This window comes from Carcharodon carcharias, chromosome 38, assembly GCF_017639515.1.
Source record: "Carcharodon carcharias isolate sCarCar2 chromosome 38, sCarCar2.pri, whole genome shotgun sequence".
NCBI lineage: Eukaryota > Metazoa > Chordata > Chondrichthyes > Lamniformes > Lamnidae > Carcharodon > Carcharodon carcharias.
The window spans coordinates 459145-474137 of record NC_054504.1 but is presented as its reverse complement, the minus strand read 5'-3'; the positions used below and the strand labels follow the sequence as shown (position 1 = coordinate 474137).

Below are 14993 nucleotides of genomic sequence, written 5' to 3'. Positions count from 1 at the left end.
AGAGAGACAGCGAGAGAGACATCGAGAGAGGCAGCGAGAGAGACAGCGAGAGAGGCAGCGAGAGAGACAGCGAGAGAGGCAGCGAGAGAGACAGCGAGAGAGAGAGAGACAGCGAGAGAGAGAGAGACAGCGAGACAGAGAGAGACAGCGAGAGAGAGAGAGACAGCGAGAGAGAGCGCGAGAGAGACAGCGAGAGAGAGCGTGAGAGAGAGAGAGCGACATCGAGAGAGACAGCGAGAGAGACAGCGAGAGAGACTGAGAGCGAGACTGAGAGAGAGACTGAGAGAGAGACTGAGTGAGAGAGAGCGAGAGACTGAGAGAGAGACTGAGGGAGAGAGAGAGACAGAGAGAGACAGAGGGAGAGAGAGAGACAGGGGAGAGAGAGAGAGACAGGGGAGAGAGAGAGAGACAGGGGGAGAGAGACAGACAGGGAGAGAGAGACAGACAGGGAGAGAGAGACAGGGGGAGAGAGAGAGACAGGGGGAGAGAGAGAGACAGGGGAACAGAGAGAGACAGAGGGGAGAGAGTGACAGGGGGAGAGAGAGAGACAGGGAGAGAGAGAGAGACGGGGGGAGAGAGAGACAGGGGAGAGAGAGAGACAGGGGAGAGAGAGAGACAGGGGGACAGAGAGAGAGACAGGGGGAAAGAGAGAGACGGGGGAGGGAGAGAGACAGGGGGAGAGAGAGTGACGGGGGGAGAGAGAGAGACAGAGAGAGAGAGGGGCAGAGAGAGAGAGAGAGAGAGACAGGGGGAGAGAGAGAGACAGGGGGAGAGAGAGAGACAGGGGGAGAGAGAGAGACAGGGGGAGAGAGAGAGACAGGGGGAGAGAGAGAGACAGGGGGAGGGAAGAGAGACAAGGGGGAGAGAAAGAGAGAGGTGGCGAGAGAGAGACAGGGGGAGAGAGAGAGAGACAGGGGGAGAGAGAGAGACAGGGGGAGAGAGAGAGACAGGGGGGAGAGAGAGAGACAGGGGGGAGAGAGAGAGACGGGGGGAGAGAGAGAGACGGGGGGGGAGAGAGAGAAGGGGGGGGAGAGAGAGAGACGGGGGGGAGAGAGAGAGACGGGGGGGAGAGAGAGAGACGGGGGGAGAGAGAGACGGGGGGAGAGAGAGACGGGGGGGAGAGAGAGACGGGGGGAGAGAGAGACGGGGGGAGAGAGAGACGGGGGGAGAGAGAGACGGGGGAGAGAGAGAGACGGGGGAGAGAGAGAGACGGGGGGAGAGAGAGAGACAGCGAGAGAGAGAGAGAGAGACAGCGAGAGAGAGAGAGACAGCGAGAGAGTGAGAGACAGCGAGAGAGAGAGAGACAGCGAGAGAGAGAGAGACAGCGAGAGAGAGAGAGACAGCGAGAGAGAGAGAGACAGCGAGAGAGAGAGAGACAGCGAGAGAGAGAGAGACAGCGAGAGAGAGAGAGACAGCGAGAGAGAGAGAGACAGCGAGAGAGAGACAGACAGCGAGAGAGAGACAGACAGCGAGAGAGAGACAGACAGCGAGAGAGAGACAGACAGCGAGAGAGAGACAGACAGCGAGAGAGAGAGAGACAGCGAGAGAGAGAGAGACAGCGAGAGAGAGAGAGAGACAGCGAGAGAGAGAGACAGCGAGACAGCGAGAGAGAGAGAGAGACAGCGAGAGAGAGAGAGAGACAGCAAGAGAGAGAGAGAGACAGCGAGAGAGACAGCGAGAGAGACAGCGAGAGAGACAGCGAGAGAGACAGCGAGAGAGACAGCGAGAGAGACAGCGAGAGAGACAGCGAGAGAGACAGCGAGAGAGACAGCGAGAGAGAGAGAGACAGCGAGAGAGACAGCGAGAGAGAGAGAGACAGCGAGAGAGAGAGAGACAGCGAGAGAGAGAGAGAGACAGCGAGAGAGAGAGAGAGACAGCGAGAGAGAGAGAGAGACAGCGAGAGAGAGAGAGAGACAGCGAGAGAGAGAGAGAGACAGCGAGAGAGAGAGAGACAGCGAGACAGAGAGAGACAGCGAGAGAGAGAGAGACAGCGAGAGAGAGAGAGACAGCGAGAGAGAGAGAGACAGCGAGAGAGAGAGAGACAGCGAGAGACACAGACAGCGAGAGAGAGAGAGAGCGGGAGAGAGAGCGAGAGAGAGAGAGAGAGAGAGAGACAGACAGCGAAAGAGAGAGAGACATCGAGAGAGACAGCGAGAGAGACAGCGAGAGAGACAGCGAGAGAGACAGCGAGAGAGGCAGCGAGAGAGGCAGCGAGAGAGGCAGCGAGAGAGGCAGCGAGAGAGGGACAGCGAGAGAGGGACAGCGAGAGAGGGACAGCGAGAGAGGGACAGCGAGAGAGGGACAGCGAGAGAGAGAGACAGCGAGAGAGAGAGACAGCGAGAGAGAGAGACAGCGAGAGAGAGAGACAGCGAGAGAGAGAGACAGCGCGAGAGAGAGACAGCGCGAGAGAGAGAGACAGCGCGAGAGAGAGAGACAGCGCGAGAGAGAGAGACAGCGCGAGAGAGAGAGACAGCGCGAGAGAGAGAGACAGCGCGAGAGAGAGAGACAGCGCGAGAGAGAGAGACAGCGCGAGAGAGAGAGACAGCGCGAGAGAGAGAGACAGCGCGAGAGAGAGAGACAGCGCGAGAGAGAGAGACAGCGCGAGAGAGAGAGACAGCGCGAGAGAGAGAGACAGCGCGAGAGAGACATCGAGAAAGAGACAGCGAGAGAGAGAGAGAGACAGCGAGAGAGACAGCGAGAGAGAGAGACATCGAGAGAGAGAGACAGACATCGAGAGAGACAGACATCGAGAGAGACAGACATCGAGAGAGACAGACATCGAGAGAGACAGACATCGAGAGAGACAGACATCGAGAGAGACAGACATCGAGAGAGACAGACATCGAGAAAGACATCGAGAGAGAGAGAGAGAGAGACAGCGAGAGAGGGAGAGAGACAGCGAGAGAGGGAGAGAGACAGCGAGAGAGGGAGAGAGACAGCGAGAGAGGGAGAGAGACAGCGAGAGAGGGAGAGAGACAGCGAGAGAGGGAGAGAGACAGCGAGAGAGGGAGAGAGACAGCGAGAGAGGGAGAGAGACAGCGAGAGAGAGAGAGTGACAGCGAGAGAGAGAGTGACAGCGAGAGAGAGAGTGACAGCGAGAGAGAGAGTGACAGCGAGAGAGAGAGTGACAGCGAGAGAGAGTGACAGCGAGAGAGAGTGACAGCGAGAGAGAGACAGCGAGAGAGAGACAGCGAGAGAGAGACAGCGAGAGAGAGTGACAGTGAGAGAGAGACAGCGAGAGAGTGACAGCGAGAGAGAGACAGTGAGAGAGATAGAGAGACAGCGAGAGAGAGAGAGAGACAGCGAGAGAGAGAGAGAGACAGCGAGAGAGAGAGAGAGACAGCGAGAGAGAGAGAGAGACAGCGAGAGAGAGAGAGAGACAGCGAGAGAGAGACACAGCGAGAGAGAGAGAGAGACAGCGAGAGAGAGAGAGAGACAGCGAGAGAGAGAGAGAGACAGCGAGAGAGAGAGAGAGAGACAGCGAGAGAGAGAGAGAGACAGCGAGAGAGAGAGAGAGACAGCGAGAGAGAGAGAGAGACAGCGAGAGAGAGAGAGAGACAGCGAGAGAGAGAGAGAGACAGCGAGAGAGAGAGAGAGACAGCGAGAGAGAGAGAGAGACAGCGAGAGAGAGAGAGACAGCGAGAGAGACAGCGAGAGAGAGAGACAGAGCGCGAGAGAGAGAGCGCGAGAGAGGGAGCGCGCGAGAGCGAGAGAGAGAGCGCGCGAAAGAGGGAGAGAGAGCGCGCGAGAGAGGGAGAGAGAGCGCGCGAGAGAGGGAGAGAGAGCGCGCGAGAGAGGGAGAGAGAGCGCGCGAGAGAGGGAGAGAGAGCGCGCGAGAGAGGGAGAGAGAGCGCGCGAGAGAGGGAGAGAGAGCGCGCGAGAGAGGGAGAGAGAGCGCGCGAGAGAGGGAGAGAGAGCGCGCGAGAGAGGGAGAGAGAGCGCGCGAGAGAGGGAGAGAGAGCGCGCGAGAGAGGGAGAGAGAGCGCGCGAGAGAGGGAGAGAGAGCGCGCGAGAGAGAGGGAGAGAGAACGCGAGAGAGAGCACGAGAGAGCGCGAGAGAGAGCACGAGAGAGCGCGAGAGAGAGCGCGAGAGAGAGCGCGAGAGAGAGCGCGAGAGAGAGCGCGAGAGAGAGCGCGAGAGAGAGCGTGAGAGAGAGCGCGAGAGAGAGCGCGTGAGAGAGCGCGTGAGAGAGCGCGTGAGAGAGCGTGAGAGAGAGGGAGAGAGAGGGAGAGAGAGGGAGAGAGAGGGAGAGAGAGGGAGAGAGAGGGAGAGAGAGGGAGAGAGAGGGAGAGAGAGGGAGAGAGAGCGTGAGAGAGAGCGTGAGAGAGAGCGTGAGAGAGCGCGAGAGAGAGGGAGAGAGAGCGCGAGAGAGAGGGAGAGAGAGACGGCGAGAGAGAGACGGCGAGAGAGAGAGAGAGATAGCGAGAGAGAGAGAGACAGCGAGAGAGACAGCGAGAGAGACAGCGAGAGAGACAGCGAGAGAGACAGCGAGAGAGACAGCGAGAGAGACAGCGAGAGAGACAGCGAGAGAGACAGCGAGAGAGACAGAGAGAGAGATAGCGAGAGAGACAGCGAGAGAGACAGCGAGAGAGACAGCGAGACAGCGAGAGAGAGAGACAGCGAGAGAGAGAGAGATAGACAGCGAGAGAGCGCGAGAGAGAGAGAGAGATAGCGAGAGAGAGAGAGAGATAGCGAGAGAGAGAGAGAGAGACAGCAAGAGAGACAGCGAGAGAGACAGCGAGAGAGACAGCGAGAGAGACAGCGAGAGAGACAGCGAGAGAGACAGCGAGAGAGACAGCGAGAGAGACAGCGAGAGAGACAGCGAGAGAGACATCGAGAGAGACAGCGAGAGAGACATCGAGAGAGGCAGCGAGAGAGACAGCGAGAGAGACAGCGAGAGAGACAGCGAGAGAGACAGCGAGAGAGACAGCGAGACAGAGAGAGACAGCGAGACAGAGAGAGACAGCGAGACAGAGAGAGACAGCGAGACAGAGAGAGACAGCGAGACAGAGAGAGACAGCGAGAGAGAGCGCGAGAGAGACAGCGAGAGAGAGCGTGAGAGAGAGAGAGCGACATCGAGAGAGACAGCGAGAGAGACAGCGAGAGAGACTGAGAGCGAGACTGAGAGAGAGACTGAGAGAGAGACTGAGAGAGAGACTGAGAGAGAGACTGAGAGAGAGACTGAGAGAGAGAGAGAGACAGGGGGAGAGAGAGAGACAGGGGGAGAGAGAGAGACAGGGGGAGAGAGAGAGAGACAGGGGGAGAGAGAGAGAGACAGGGGGAGAGAGAGAGACAGGGGGAGAGAGAGAGACAGGGGGAGAGAGAGAGACAGGGGGAGAGAGAGAGACAGGGGGAGAGAGAGACAGGGGGAGAGAGAGACAGGGGGAGAGAGAGAGACAGGGGGAGAGAGAGAGACAGGGGGGGAGAGAGAGACAGGGGGGGAGAGAGAGACAGGGGGGGAGAGAGAGACAGGGGGAGAGAGAGAGACAGGGGGAGAGAGAGAGACAGGGGGAGAGAGAGAGACAGGGAGAGAGCGAAAGAGACAGGGGGAGAGAGAGAGACAGGGGGAGAGAGAGAGACAGGGGTACAGAGAGAGACAGGGGGACAGAGAGAGAACAGGGGGACAGAGAGAGAGACAGGGGGAGACAGAGAGACAGGGGGAGAGAGAGAGACATGGGGGAGAGAGAGAGACATGGGGGAGAGAGAGAGACAGAGAGAGAGAGAGAGGGCCAGGGGGAGAGAGAGAGACAGGGGGAGAGAGAGAGACAGGGGGAGAGAGAGAGACAGGGGGAGAGAGAGAGACAGGGGGAGAGAGAGAGACAGGGGGAGAGAGAGAGACGGGGGGAGAGAGAGAGACGGGGGGAGAGAGAGAGACGGGGGGAGAGAGAGAGACGGGGGGAGAGAGAGACCGGGGGGAGAGAGAGACGGGGGGAGAGAGAGACGGGGGGAGAGAGAGACGGGGGGAGAGAGAGACGGGGGGAGAGAGAGACGGGGGGAGAGAGAGAGACGGGGGAGAGAGAGAGACGGGGGAGAGAGAGAGACGGGGGAGAGAGAGAGACAGCGAGAGAGAGAGAGAGAGACAGCGAGAGAGAGAGAGACAGCGAGAGAGTGAGAGACAGCGAGAGAGAGAGAGACAGCGAGAGAGAGAGAGACAGCGAGAGAGAGAGAGACAGCGAGAGAGAGAGAGACAGCGAGAGAGAGAGAGACAGCGAGAGAGAGAGAGACAGCGAGAGAGAGAGAGACAGCGAGAGAGAGAGAGACAGCGAGAGAGAGAGAGACAGCGAGAGAGAGAGAGACAGCGAGAGAGAGAGAGACAGCGAGAGAGAGAGAGACAGCACGAGAGAGAGAGACAGCACGAGAGAGAGAGACAGCACGAGAGAGAGAGACAGCACGAGAGAGAGAGACAGCACGAGAGAGAGAGCACGAGAGAGACAGCACGAGAGAGAGAGCACGAGAGAGACAGCACGAGAGAGACAGCACGAGAGAGACAGCACGAGAGAGACAGCACGAGAGAGACAGCACGAGAGAGACAGCACGAGAGAGACAGCACGAGAGAGACAGCACGAGAGAGACAGCACGAGAGAGACAGCACGAGAGAGACAGCACGAGAGAGACAGCACGAGAGAGACAGCACGAGAGAGACAGCACGAGAGAGACAGCACGAGAGAGACAGCACGAGAGAGACAGCACGAGAGAGAGAGTGAGAGTGAGAGAGAGAGTGAGAGAGAGAAACAGCGGGAGAGAGAGTGAGAGAGAGAGACAGTGCGAGAGAGAGTGAGAGACAGCGTGAGGGAGTGTGAGAGAGAGAATGCGCGAGGGAGAGTGAGAGAGAGTGCGAGGGAGAGTGAGTGAGAGAGACAGCGCGAGAGCGAGTGAGAGAGAGACAGCGCGAGAGCGAGTGAGAGAGAGACAGCGCGAGAGCGAGTGAGAGAGAGACAGCGCGAGAGAGAGTGAGAGAGAGACAGCACGAGAGAGAGTGAGAGAGAGACAGCACGAGAGAGAGTGAGAGAGAGACAGCACGAGAGAGAGTGAGAGAGAGACAGCACGAGAGAGAGTGAGAGAGAGACAGCGCGAGACAGGGAGAGAGAGACAGCGCGAGACAGTGAGAGAGAGACAGCGCGAGACAGGGAGAGAGAGACAGCGCGAGACAGGGAGAGAGAGACAGCGCGAGACAGGGAGAGAGAGACAGCGCGAGACAGGGAGAGAGAGACAGCGCGAGACAGGGAGAGAGAGACAGCGCGAGACAGGGAGAGAGAGACAGCGCGAGACAGTGAGTGAGAGACAGCGCGAGACAGGGAGAGAGAGACAGCGCGAGACAGGGAGAGAGAGACAGCGCGAGACAGGGAGAGAGAGACAGCGCGAGACAGGGAGAGAGAGACAGCGCGGGAGAGAGAGACAGCGCGGGAGAGAGAGACAGCGCGGGAGAGAGAGACAGCGCGGGAGAGAGAGACAGCGCGGGAGAGAGAGACAGCGCGGGAGAGAGAGACAGCGCGGGAGAGAGAGACAGCGCGGGAGAGAGAGACAGCGCGGGAGAGAGAGACAGCGCGGGAGAGAGAGACAGCGCGGGAGAGAGAGACAGCGCGGGAGAGAGAGACAGCGCGGGAGAGAGAGAGACAGCGCGGGAGAGAGAGAGACAGCGCGGGAGAGAGAGAGACAGCGAGAGAGAGAGAGACAGCGCGGGAGAGAGAGACAGCGCGGGAGAGAGAGAGAGACAGCGCGGGAGAGAGAGAGAGACAGCGCGGGAGAGAGAGAGAGACAGCGCGGGCGAGAGAGACAGCGCGGGAGAGAGAGACAGCGCGGGCGAGAGAGACAGCGCGGGAGAGAGAGACAGCGCGGGAGAGAGAGACAGCGCGGGAGAGAGAGACAGCGCGGGAGAGAGAGACAGCGCGGGAGAGAGAGACAGCGCGGGAGAGAGAGACAGCGCGGGAGAGAGAGACAGCGCGGGAGAGAGAGACAGCGCGGGAGAGAGAGACAGCGCGGGAGAGAGAGACAGCGCGGGAGAGAGAGACAGCGCGGGAGAGAGAGACAGCGCGGGAGAGAGAGACAGCGCGGGAGAGAGAGACAGCGCGGGAGAGAGAGACAGCGCGGGAGAGAGAGACAGCGCGGGAGAGAGAGACAGCGCGGGAGAGAGAGACAGCGCGGGAGAGAGAGACAGCGCGGGAGAGAGAGACAGCGCGGGAGAGAGAGACAGCGCGGGAGAGAGAGACAGCGCGGGAGAGAGAGACAGCGCGGGAGAGAGAGACAGCGCGGGAGAGAGAGACAGCGCGGGAGAGAGAGACAGCGCGGGAGAGAGAGACAGCGCGGGAGAGAGAGACAGCGCGGGAGAGAGAGACAGCGCGGGAGAGAGAGACAGCGCGGGAGAGAGAGACAGCGCGGGAGAGAGAGACAGCGCGGGAGAGAGAGACAGCGCGGGAGAGAGAGACAGCGCGGGAGAGAGAGACAGCGCGGGAGAGAGAGACAGCGCGGGAGAGAGAGACAGCGCGGGAGAGAGAGACAGCGCGGGAGAGAGAGACAGCGCGGGAGAGAGAGACAGCGCGGGAGAGAGAGACAGCGCGGGAGAGAGAGACAGCGCGGGAGAGAGAGACAGCGCGGGAGAGAGAGACAGCGCGGGAGAGAGAGACAGCGCGGGAGAGAGAGACAGCGCGGGAGAGAGAGACAGCGCGGGAGAGAGAGACAGCGCGGGAGAGAGAGACAGCGCGGGAGAGAGAGACAGCGCGGGAGAGAGAGACAGCGCGGGAGAGAGAGACAGCGCGGGAGAGAGAGACAGCGCGGGAGAGAGAGACAGCGCGGGAGAGAGAGACAGCGCGGGAGAGAGCACGAGAGGGAGAGCGCGAGAGAGAGAGAGCGCGAGAGAGAGAGAGCGCGAGAAAGAGAGAGTGAGAGACAGAGATAGGGTGTGAGGGACAGAGAGAGAGAGAGGGAGAGAGTGAGGGACAGAGAGAGAGTGAGTGAGGGACAGAGAGAGAGAGCGAGAGCACGAGCGCGAGAGAGTGAGAGCGCGAGAAAAATAGCGAGAGAGCGAGAGAGATAGCGAGAGAGAGCGAGAGACAGAGACAGAGAAAGAGAAGATTGAGGGAGAGAGAGAGAGAGAGAGAGAGACAAAGGCACAGACAGAGAGGATTGAGGGAGAGTGAGATAGAGAGAGAGAAGGAAAGTGAGGATTGAAAGAGAAAGAGAGAGAGAGAGACGAAGAGAGAGGGAGGATTGAGGGGGGAGAGAAAGTGAGAGAGAGAGGATTGATGGGGGGAGAGAGAGAGAGGGAGGATTGAAGTGGGGAGAGAGAGTGAGAGAGGGAGGATTGAAGGGGGGAGAGAGAGAGAGAGAGGATTGAGTGGGGGCAGTGAGAGTGAGAAAGAGAGAGAGGGAGGATTTAGGGAGGGCAGTGAGAGTGAGAGAGAGGGAGGATTGAGGAGGGAGAGAGTGAGAGAGAGAGGATTGATGGGGGGAGAGAGAGTGAGAGAGGGAGGATTGATGGGGGGAGAGAGAGAGAGAGAGGATTGAGTGGGGGCAGTGAGAGAGAGAGAGAGGATTGAGTGGGGGCAGTGAGAGTGAGAGAGAGAGGGAGGATTGAGTGGGGCCAGTGAGAGTGAGAGAGAGAGAGAGAGGGAAGATTGAGGGAGGGCACGGGGGGAGAGAGATATACAGTACCTGCTCCTCGGGCAGACTTCCATCGTCCTCCAATATCTGGAACAGTTCCCCCTCAGCAAACTCTGTCACAACCACCACCTGGAAAAGGTGGCAGAGGAAGGTTTAGAATGGCGGGGGAGACTCGGGTCGGGGAGTAGGAGGTGGGGGTAGACACTCGGGTTGGGGAGTGGTGGGGGGGAGACACTTGGGTCAGGGAGTGGGGTGAGGAGGGGACACTCGGGTCGGGGAGTAGGGGAGTTCAGTGATGAGGGATGTTGGTGAGGAAGGGTAGGTGAGGGAGGGTGGGTGAGGGGGATGGGTGAGGGGGTGAGGGGGATGGGTGAGGGGGTGTTGGTGGGTGGGTGAGGGGGGTGGTGGGTGAGGGGGTGGTGGGCGAGGGGGTGGGTGAGGGAGGGTGGGTGAGGGGTGTGGGTGTGGGGAGGGTGGGTGAGGGGTTGGTGGTGGGTGAGGGGGTGGTGGATGAGGGTGTGGGTGAGGGGAGAGTGGGTGAGGGGGTGGGGGTGGGTGAGGGGGTGGGGGTGGGTGAGGGGGCGGTGGTGGGTGAGGGGGGTGGATGTGGGGGTGGTGGTGGATGAGGGGGTGGGTGAGGGGGCGGTGGGATGAGGGGGTGGTGGATGAGGGTGTGGGTGAGGGGAGAGTGGGTGAGGGGGTGGGGGTGGGTGAGGGGGCGGGGGGATGAGGGGGTGGATGAAGGGGTGGGTGAGGGGAGGGTGTGTGAGGGGAGGGTGGGTGAGGGAGGGTGTGTGAGGGGGTGGTGTGTGAGGGGGTGGTGTGTGAGGGGAGGGTGGGTGAGGGGAGGGTGGGTGAGGGGGGTGGTGTGTGAGGGGAGGGTGGGTGAGGGGGGGTGGTGTGTGAGGGGAGGGTGTGTGAGGGGGGTGGTGTGTGAGGGGAGGGTGTGTGAGGGGGTGGTGTGTGAGGGGAGGGTGTGTGAGGGGAGGGTGTGTGAGGGGAGGGTGTGTGAGGGGGTGGTGTGTGAGGGGAGGGTGTGTGAGGGGAGGGTGGGTGAGGGGAGGGTGGGTGAGGGGAGGGTGTGTGAGGGGAGGGTGTGTGAGGGGGGTGGTGTGTGAGGGGAGGGTGTGTGAGGGGAGGGTGTGTGAGGGGGGTGGTGTGTGAGGGGAGGGTGTGTGAGGGGAGGGTGTGTGAGGGGAGGGTGGGTGAGGCGAGGGTGGGTGAGGGGAGGGTGTGTGAGGGGAGGGTGTGTGAGGGGGGTGGTGGGTGAGGGGAGGTTGGGTGAGGAGGGGTGGGTGAGTGGGGTGGTGGGTGAGGGGTAATGGTGGGTGGGGGGAGGGAGATTGGGTGAGGGTGGTGGTGGGGGGGGAGGGTGATTGGGTGAGGGGAGGGCTGGGTGAGGGGTGATGGTGGGTGGGGGGAGGTAGATTGGGTGAGGGGGGGTCGGCGGGGGGTGGGGCGTCCCGCGGTGCTGGACCCTCCCGCGGAGAAGGACAGTCCCACCTCCTTGTCGGTCTCCAGGCTGTCGAGCATCTGCACGATGTTGGGATGCTGCAGCCCCCGCATGATCTCAATCTCCCGGCGCAGGTTGGTCAGCTCCTTCTCCGAGCGTCCAGTCTTCGGGATAAACTTCAGGGCCACCACCTGGAGGGGGAGCGAGGGAGAGGTCAGCCAGTGAGAGATGGGGAGGGGGAGAAGAGGGTGAGAGAGAGAGAGACAGGAGGGAGAGAGAGAGAGAGACAGGAGGGAGAGAGAGAGAGAGAGATGGGGGAGAGAGAGAGAGAGGGACAAGGGGGAGAGAGAGAGAGAGGGACAAGGGGGGGAGAGAGAGAGCTACAAGGGGGAGAGAGAGAGAGAGACAGAGAGAGAGAGAGAGACGGAGAGAGAAAGAGAGAGAGAGGGACAAGGGAGAGAGAGAGAGAGATGGGGGAGAGAGACGGAGAGAGAGAGAGACGGAGAGAGAGAGAGAGAGAGAGGCGGGGGAGAGAGACAGACAGAGAGAAAAGGGGGAGAGAGAGAGAGGGACTAGGGGGAGAGAGAGAGATGGGGAGAGAGTGAGAGAGACAAGGAGAGGGACAGAGAGAGAGAGAGACAAGGGGGACAGAGAGAAAGATGGAGGAGGGGGAGAGAGAGAGAGAGGGGGACTAGGGGGAGAGAGAGAGAGAGAGAGATGGGGGAGAGAGAGATGGGGAGAGAGAGACGGGGAGGAGAGAGACGGGGAGGAGAGAGACGGGGAGGAGAGAGACGGGGGGAGAGAGAGACGGGGGGAGAGAGAGACGGGGGGAGAGAGAGACGGGGGGAGGGAGAGACGGGGGGAGGGAGAGACGGGGAGAGGGAGAGACGGGGAGAGGGAGAGACGGGGAGAGGGGGAGAGGGAGAGACGGGGAGAGAGAGAGACGGGGAGAGAGAGAGACGGGGACAGAGAGAGAGAGATGCCGGGGATAGAGACAGACAGAGACAGAGAGACAAGGGGGAGTGGGAGAGAGAGACAAGGGGGAGAGAGAGAGAGAGAGGGACTAGGGGGAGAGAGAGAGAGACGGGGGAGAGAGTGAGAGAGACAAGGAGAGAGAGAGAGACAAGGAGAGGGACAGGGAGAGAGAGAGAGAGACAAGGGGGAGAGAGAGAGAGGGGGGACAAGGGAGAGAGAGAGAGGGACAAGGGGGAGAGAGAGGGAAAAGGGAGAGAGAGAGAGGTACAAGGGGCAGAGAGAGAGAGACAGAGACAGAGAGACAAGGGGGAGACAGAGAGAGACAGGGGAGAGAGTGAGAGAGACAAGGAGAGTGAGAGAGACAAGGAGAGAGAGACAAGGAGAGGGACAGAGAGAGAGACAGAGAGACAAGGGGGAGAGAGAGAGAGACAGGGGAGTGAGAGAGACAAGGAGAGTGAGAGAAACATTGAGAGTGAGACAGACAAGGAGAGAGACAGAGACAAGGTGGGGAGAGAGAGAGAGAGGGACAAGGGGGAGAGAGAGAGACGGGGGAGAGAGTGAGAGAGACAAGGAGAGAGAGACAAGGAGAGGGACAGAGAGAGAGAGACAAGGGGGAGAGAGAGAGAGAGACGGGGAGAAAGTGAGAGAGACAAGGAGAGTGAGAGAGACAAGGAGAGAGAGAGAGACAAGGAGAGAGAGAGAGACAAGGAGAGAGAGAGAGACAAGGAGAGGGACAGAGAGAGAGAGACAAGGGGGAGAGAGAGAGAGAGACAGGGGAGAGAGTGAGAGACAAGGAGAGTGAGAGAGACATTGAGAGTGAGAGAGACAAGGAGAGAGACAGAGAGAGCAACAAGGAGGAGAGAGAGAGAGAGAGGGACAAGGAGGAGAGAGAGAGAGAGAGAGGGACAAGGGGAGAGAGAGAGAGACGGGGGAGAGAGTGAGAGAGACAAGGGGGAGAGAGACAGAGAGAGAGAATGGGGGAACTGAAGAAAGGAAATGGGGGGAGGGGATGTTGAAATCAGGAGGTTCCCCGGGTTAGAGACCCAGGGTGGGGTTTAATCTTGGGGAAGGGGGTGCGGTGGGAGCTGAGCTCGGGGGTGGGGTGGGAGGGTGGGGCTACCTGGCCGCTGAATCTTTTGCGGCCCTTGTAGACCCGTCCGAAGGAGCCTTCGCCAATCATATCGAGGACGTGGTAGTTCATCATCCTGCACTGTGGCTCGAGTTGCCGGGGTTAGTGGCGTGTGGCCGGGGCCTGGGAGAGTACCGCCCCTTCCCGAAGGGGTGACCGTGGTCAAGATAGATGATGGCTAAGGTTCCTCGGCCAGTCAGTGACTCTCCCCCACAACCCGGGGAATGGTCAGTGACCCTAGGGAGGGCCAGTGACGTCTAAGGATGGACAGTGACTCTTGGGGAGGGTCAATGACCCTTGCAGGATGGTCAATGACTTCCTGAGGGAGGGTGAATGTTCCCCTAGACGATGGTCAATGATCCTTGAGTGTGGTTAATGACCCCTGGGGATGGCCAGTGACCCCCCCCCAGGGTAGGGTCAGTGTCACCCAGGGGAGGGTCAGTGACACCCGAGGGAAGGGTGGACGACCCCTGGGGGTGGTTGATGACCACTGGGGATGGCCAATGACCTTCAGGGGAGGGTCAGTGACCACTGGGGATGGCCAATGACCCTCAGGGGAGGGTCAATGACCCCTGGGGAGGGTGGACTACCCCTGGGGGTGGTCGATGACCGCTGGGGATGGCCAATGACCCTCAGGGGAGGGTCAGTGACCACTGGGGATGGCCAATGACCTTCAGGGGAGGGTCAGTGACGCCTGGAGGAGGGTCAATGACCCCTGGGGAGGGAGGATGACCGCTGGGGTTGGTCAATGACCACTGGGGTGGGTCAATGACCACTGGGGAGGGTGGATGACGCCTGGGGGTGGTCGATGACCACTGGGGATGACCAATAACCTTCAGGGGAGGGTCAGTGACGCCTGGAGGGGGGTCAATGACCCCTGGGGAGGGTGGATGACCGCTGGGGTTGGTTGATGACCACTGAGGTGGGTCAATGACCACTGGGGAGGGTGGATGACCACTGGGGAGGGTGGATGACCACTGGGGATGGCCAATGACCCCCAGGGGATGGCCAATGACCACCAGGGGAGGGTCAGTGACACCTGGGGGAGGGTCAATGACCCCTGGGGAGGGTGGATGACCCCTGGGGATAGCCAATGACCCCCAGGGGAGGGTCAGTGAACCCTGAGGATGGTCAGTGACCCCTGGGGAGGGTGGATGACCCCTGGGGGTGGTCAATGACCCCTGGGGGTGGCCAAAGACCCCTCCAAGAGCAGCTGCCTCCCGGGCCGGGAGAGACGGGGTCTCAGTGTCTCTCGCTCCAGGGGTTGTGGGTCCCTGCTGGGCTCTGAAGGGAAAGGGAACATTAAATAATCCCCGGCCACTGGGATCAGGCGGCGAGGGAGGACAGCTCCAACCGTCACTCCCAAGGACCCCAACGGCTCCCCCCTCACCCCGCGCCGTCGCTGTCCCCATAGCAACAGGGGCGGAGTCGGAGGGGGAAGGGGAAAGTCAGCAGCCGGCGGCCAATCGGAGAGGGCCCACGTTGGGCCCGTTCCCAGGGCGACGTGAGCGATTGACGGCTAGCGGTAGCCAATCGGAGAGGAGAATTCGTGTTGTTTTTTTTGGGGAGGGGAGGGGAGGGTACCATGGGCGGGAAACAGCGTGATCGACGGTTGGCGGTCGCCAATGGGAAGGCCGTACGCCGGTAGTGGGGCGGGGCCTCGTGGTTGCCGCCCTATTTCCCCCACACCCCACCCAATCCCCACCGTGGGTTGGTCCCGGTGATTGAGGCAGCCAATCGGAGAGGCATCGACATCTGGGTGGCAGGCAGGGGTCACGTGGGCCAGATGATTGACAGCCGGCGGCGGCCAATGGAAGGGTCGGTTCCCGCCCACCCAC

At 60.7% G+C, this 14993-nt stretch overlaps 1 protein-coding gene across 1 annotated transcript in view; it reads right to left on the bottom strand.

Annotated features, from left to right (window-relative positions):
* The window catches only part of LOC121273055 (serine/threonine-protein kinase 36-like), a 32372-nt gene extending 17852 nt beyond the window's left edge, over positions 1–14520 (bottom strand). Inside the window, exons 1-3 of the mRNA XM_041180007.1 lie at positions 13147–14520; positions 11102–11242; positions 9627–9727 (exon numbers count right to left, since the gene is read on the bottom strand). Of these exons, the coding sequence (XP_041035941.1) occupies positions 9627–9727; positions 11102–11242; positions 13147–13230 (326 nt within the window). The 5' untranslated portion in view covers positions 13231–14520. The remainder of the gene's footprint in view (positions 1–9626; positions 9728–11101; positions 11243–13146) is intronic.
* Positions 14521–14993: the final 473 nt, after the last annotated feature.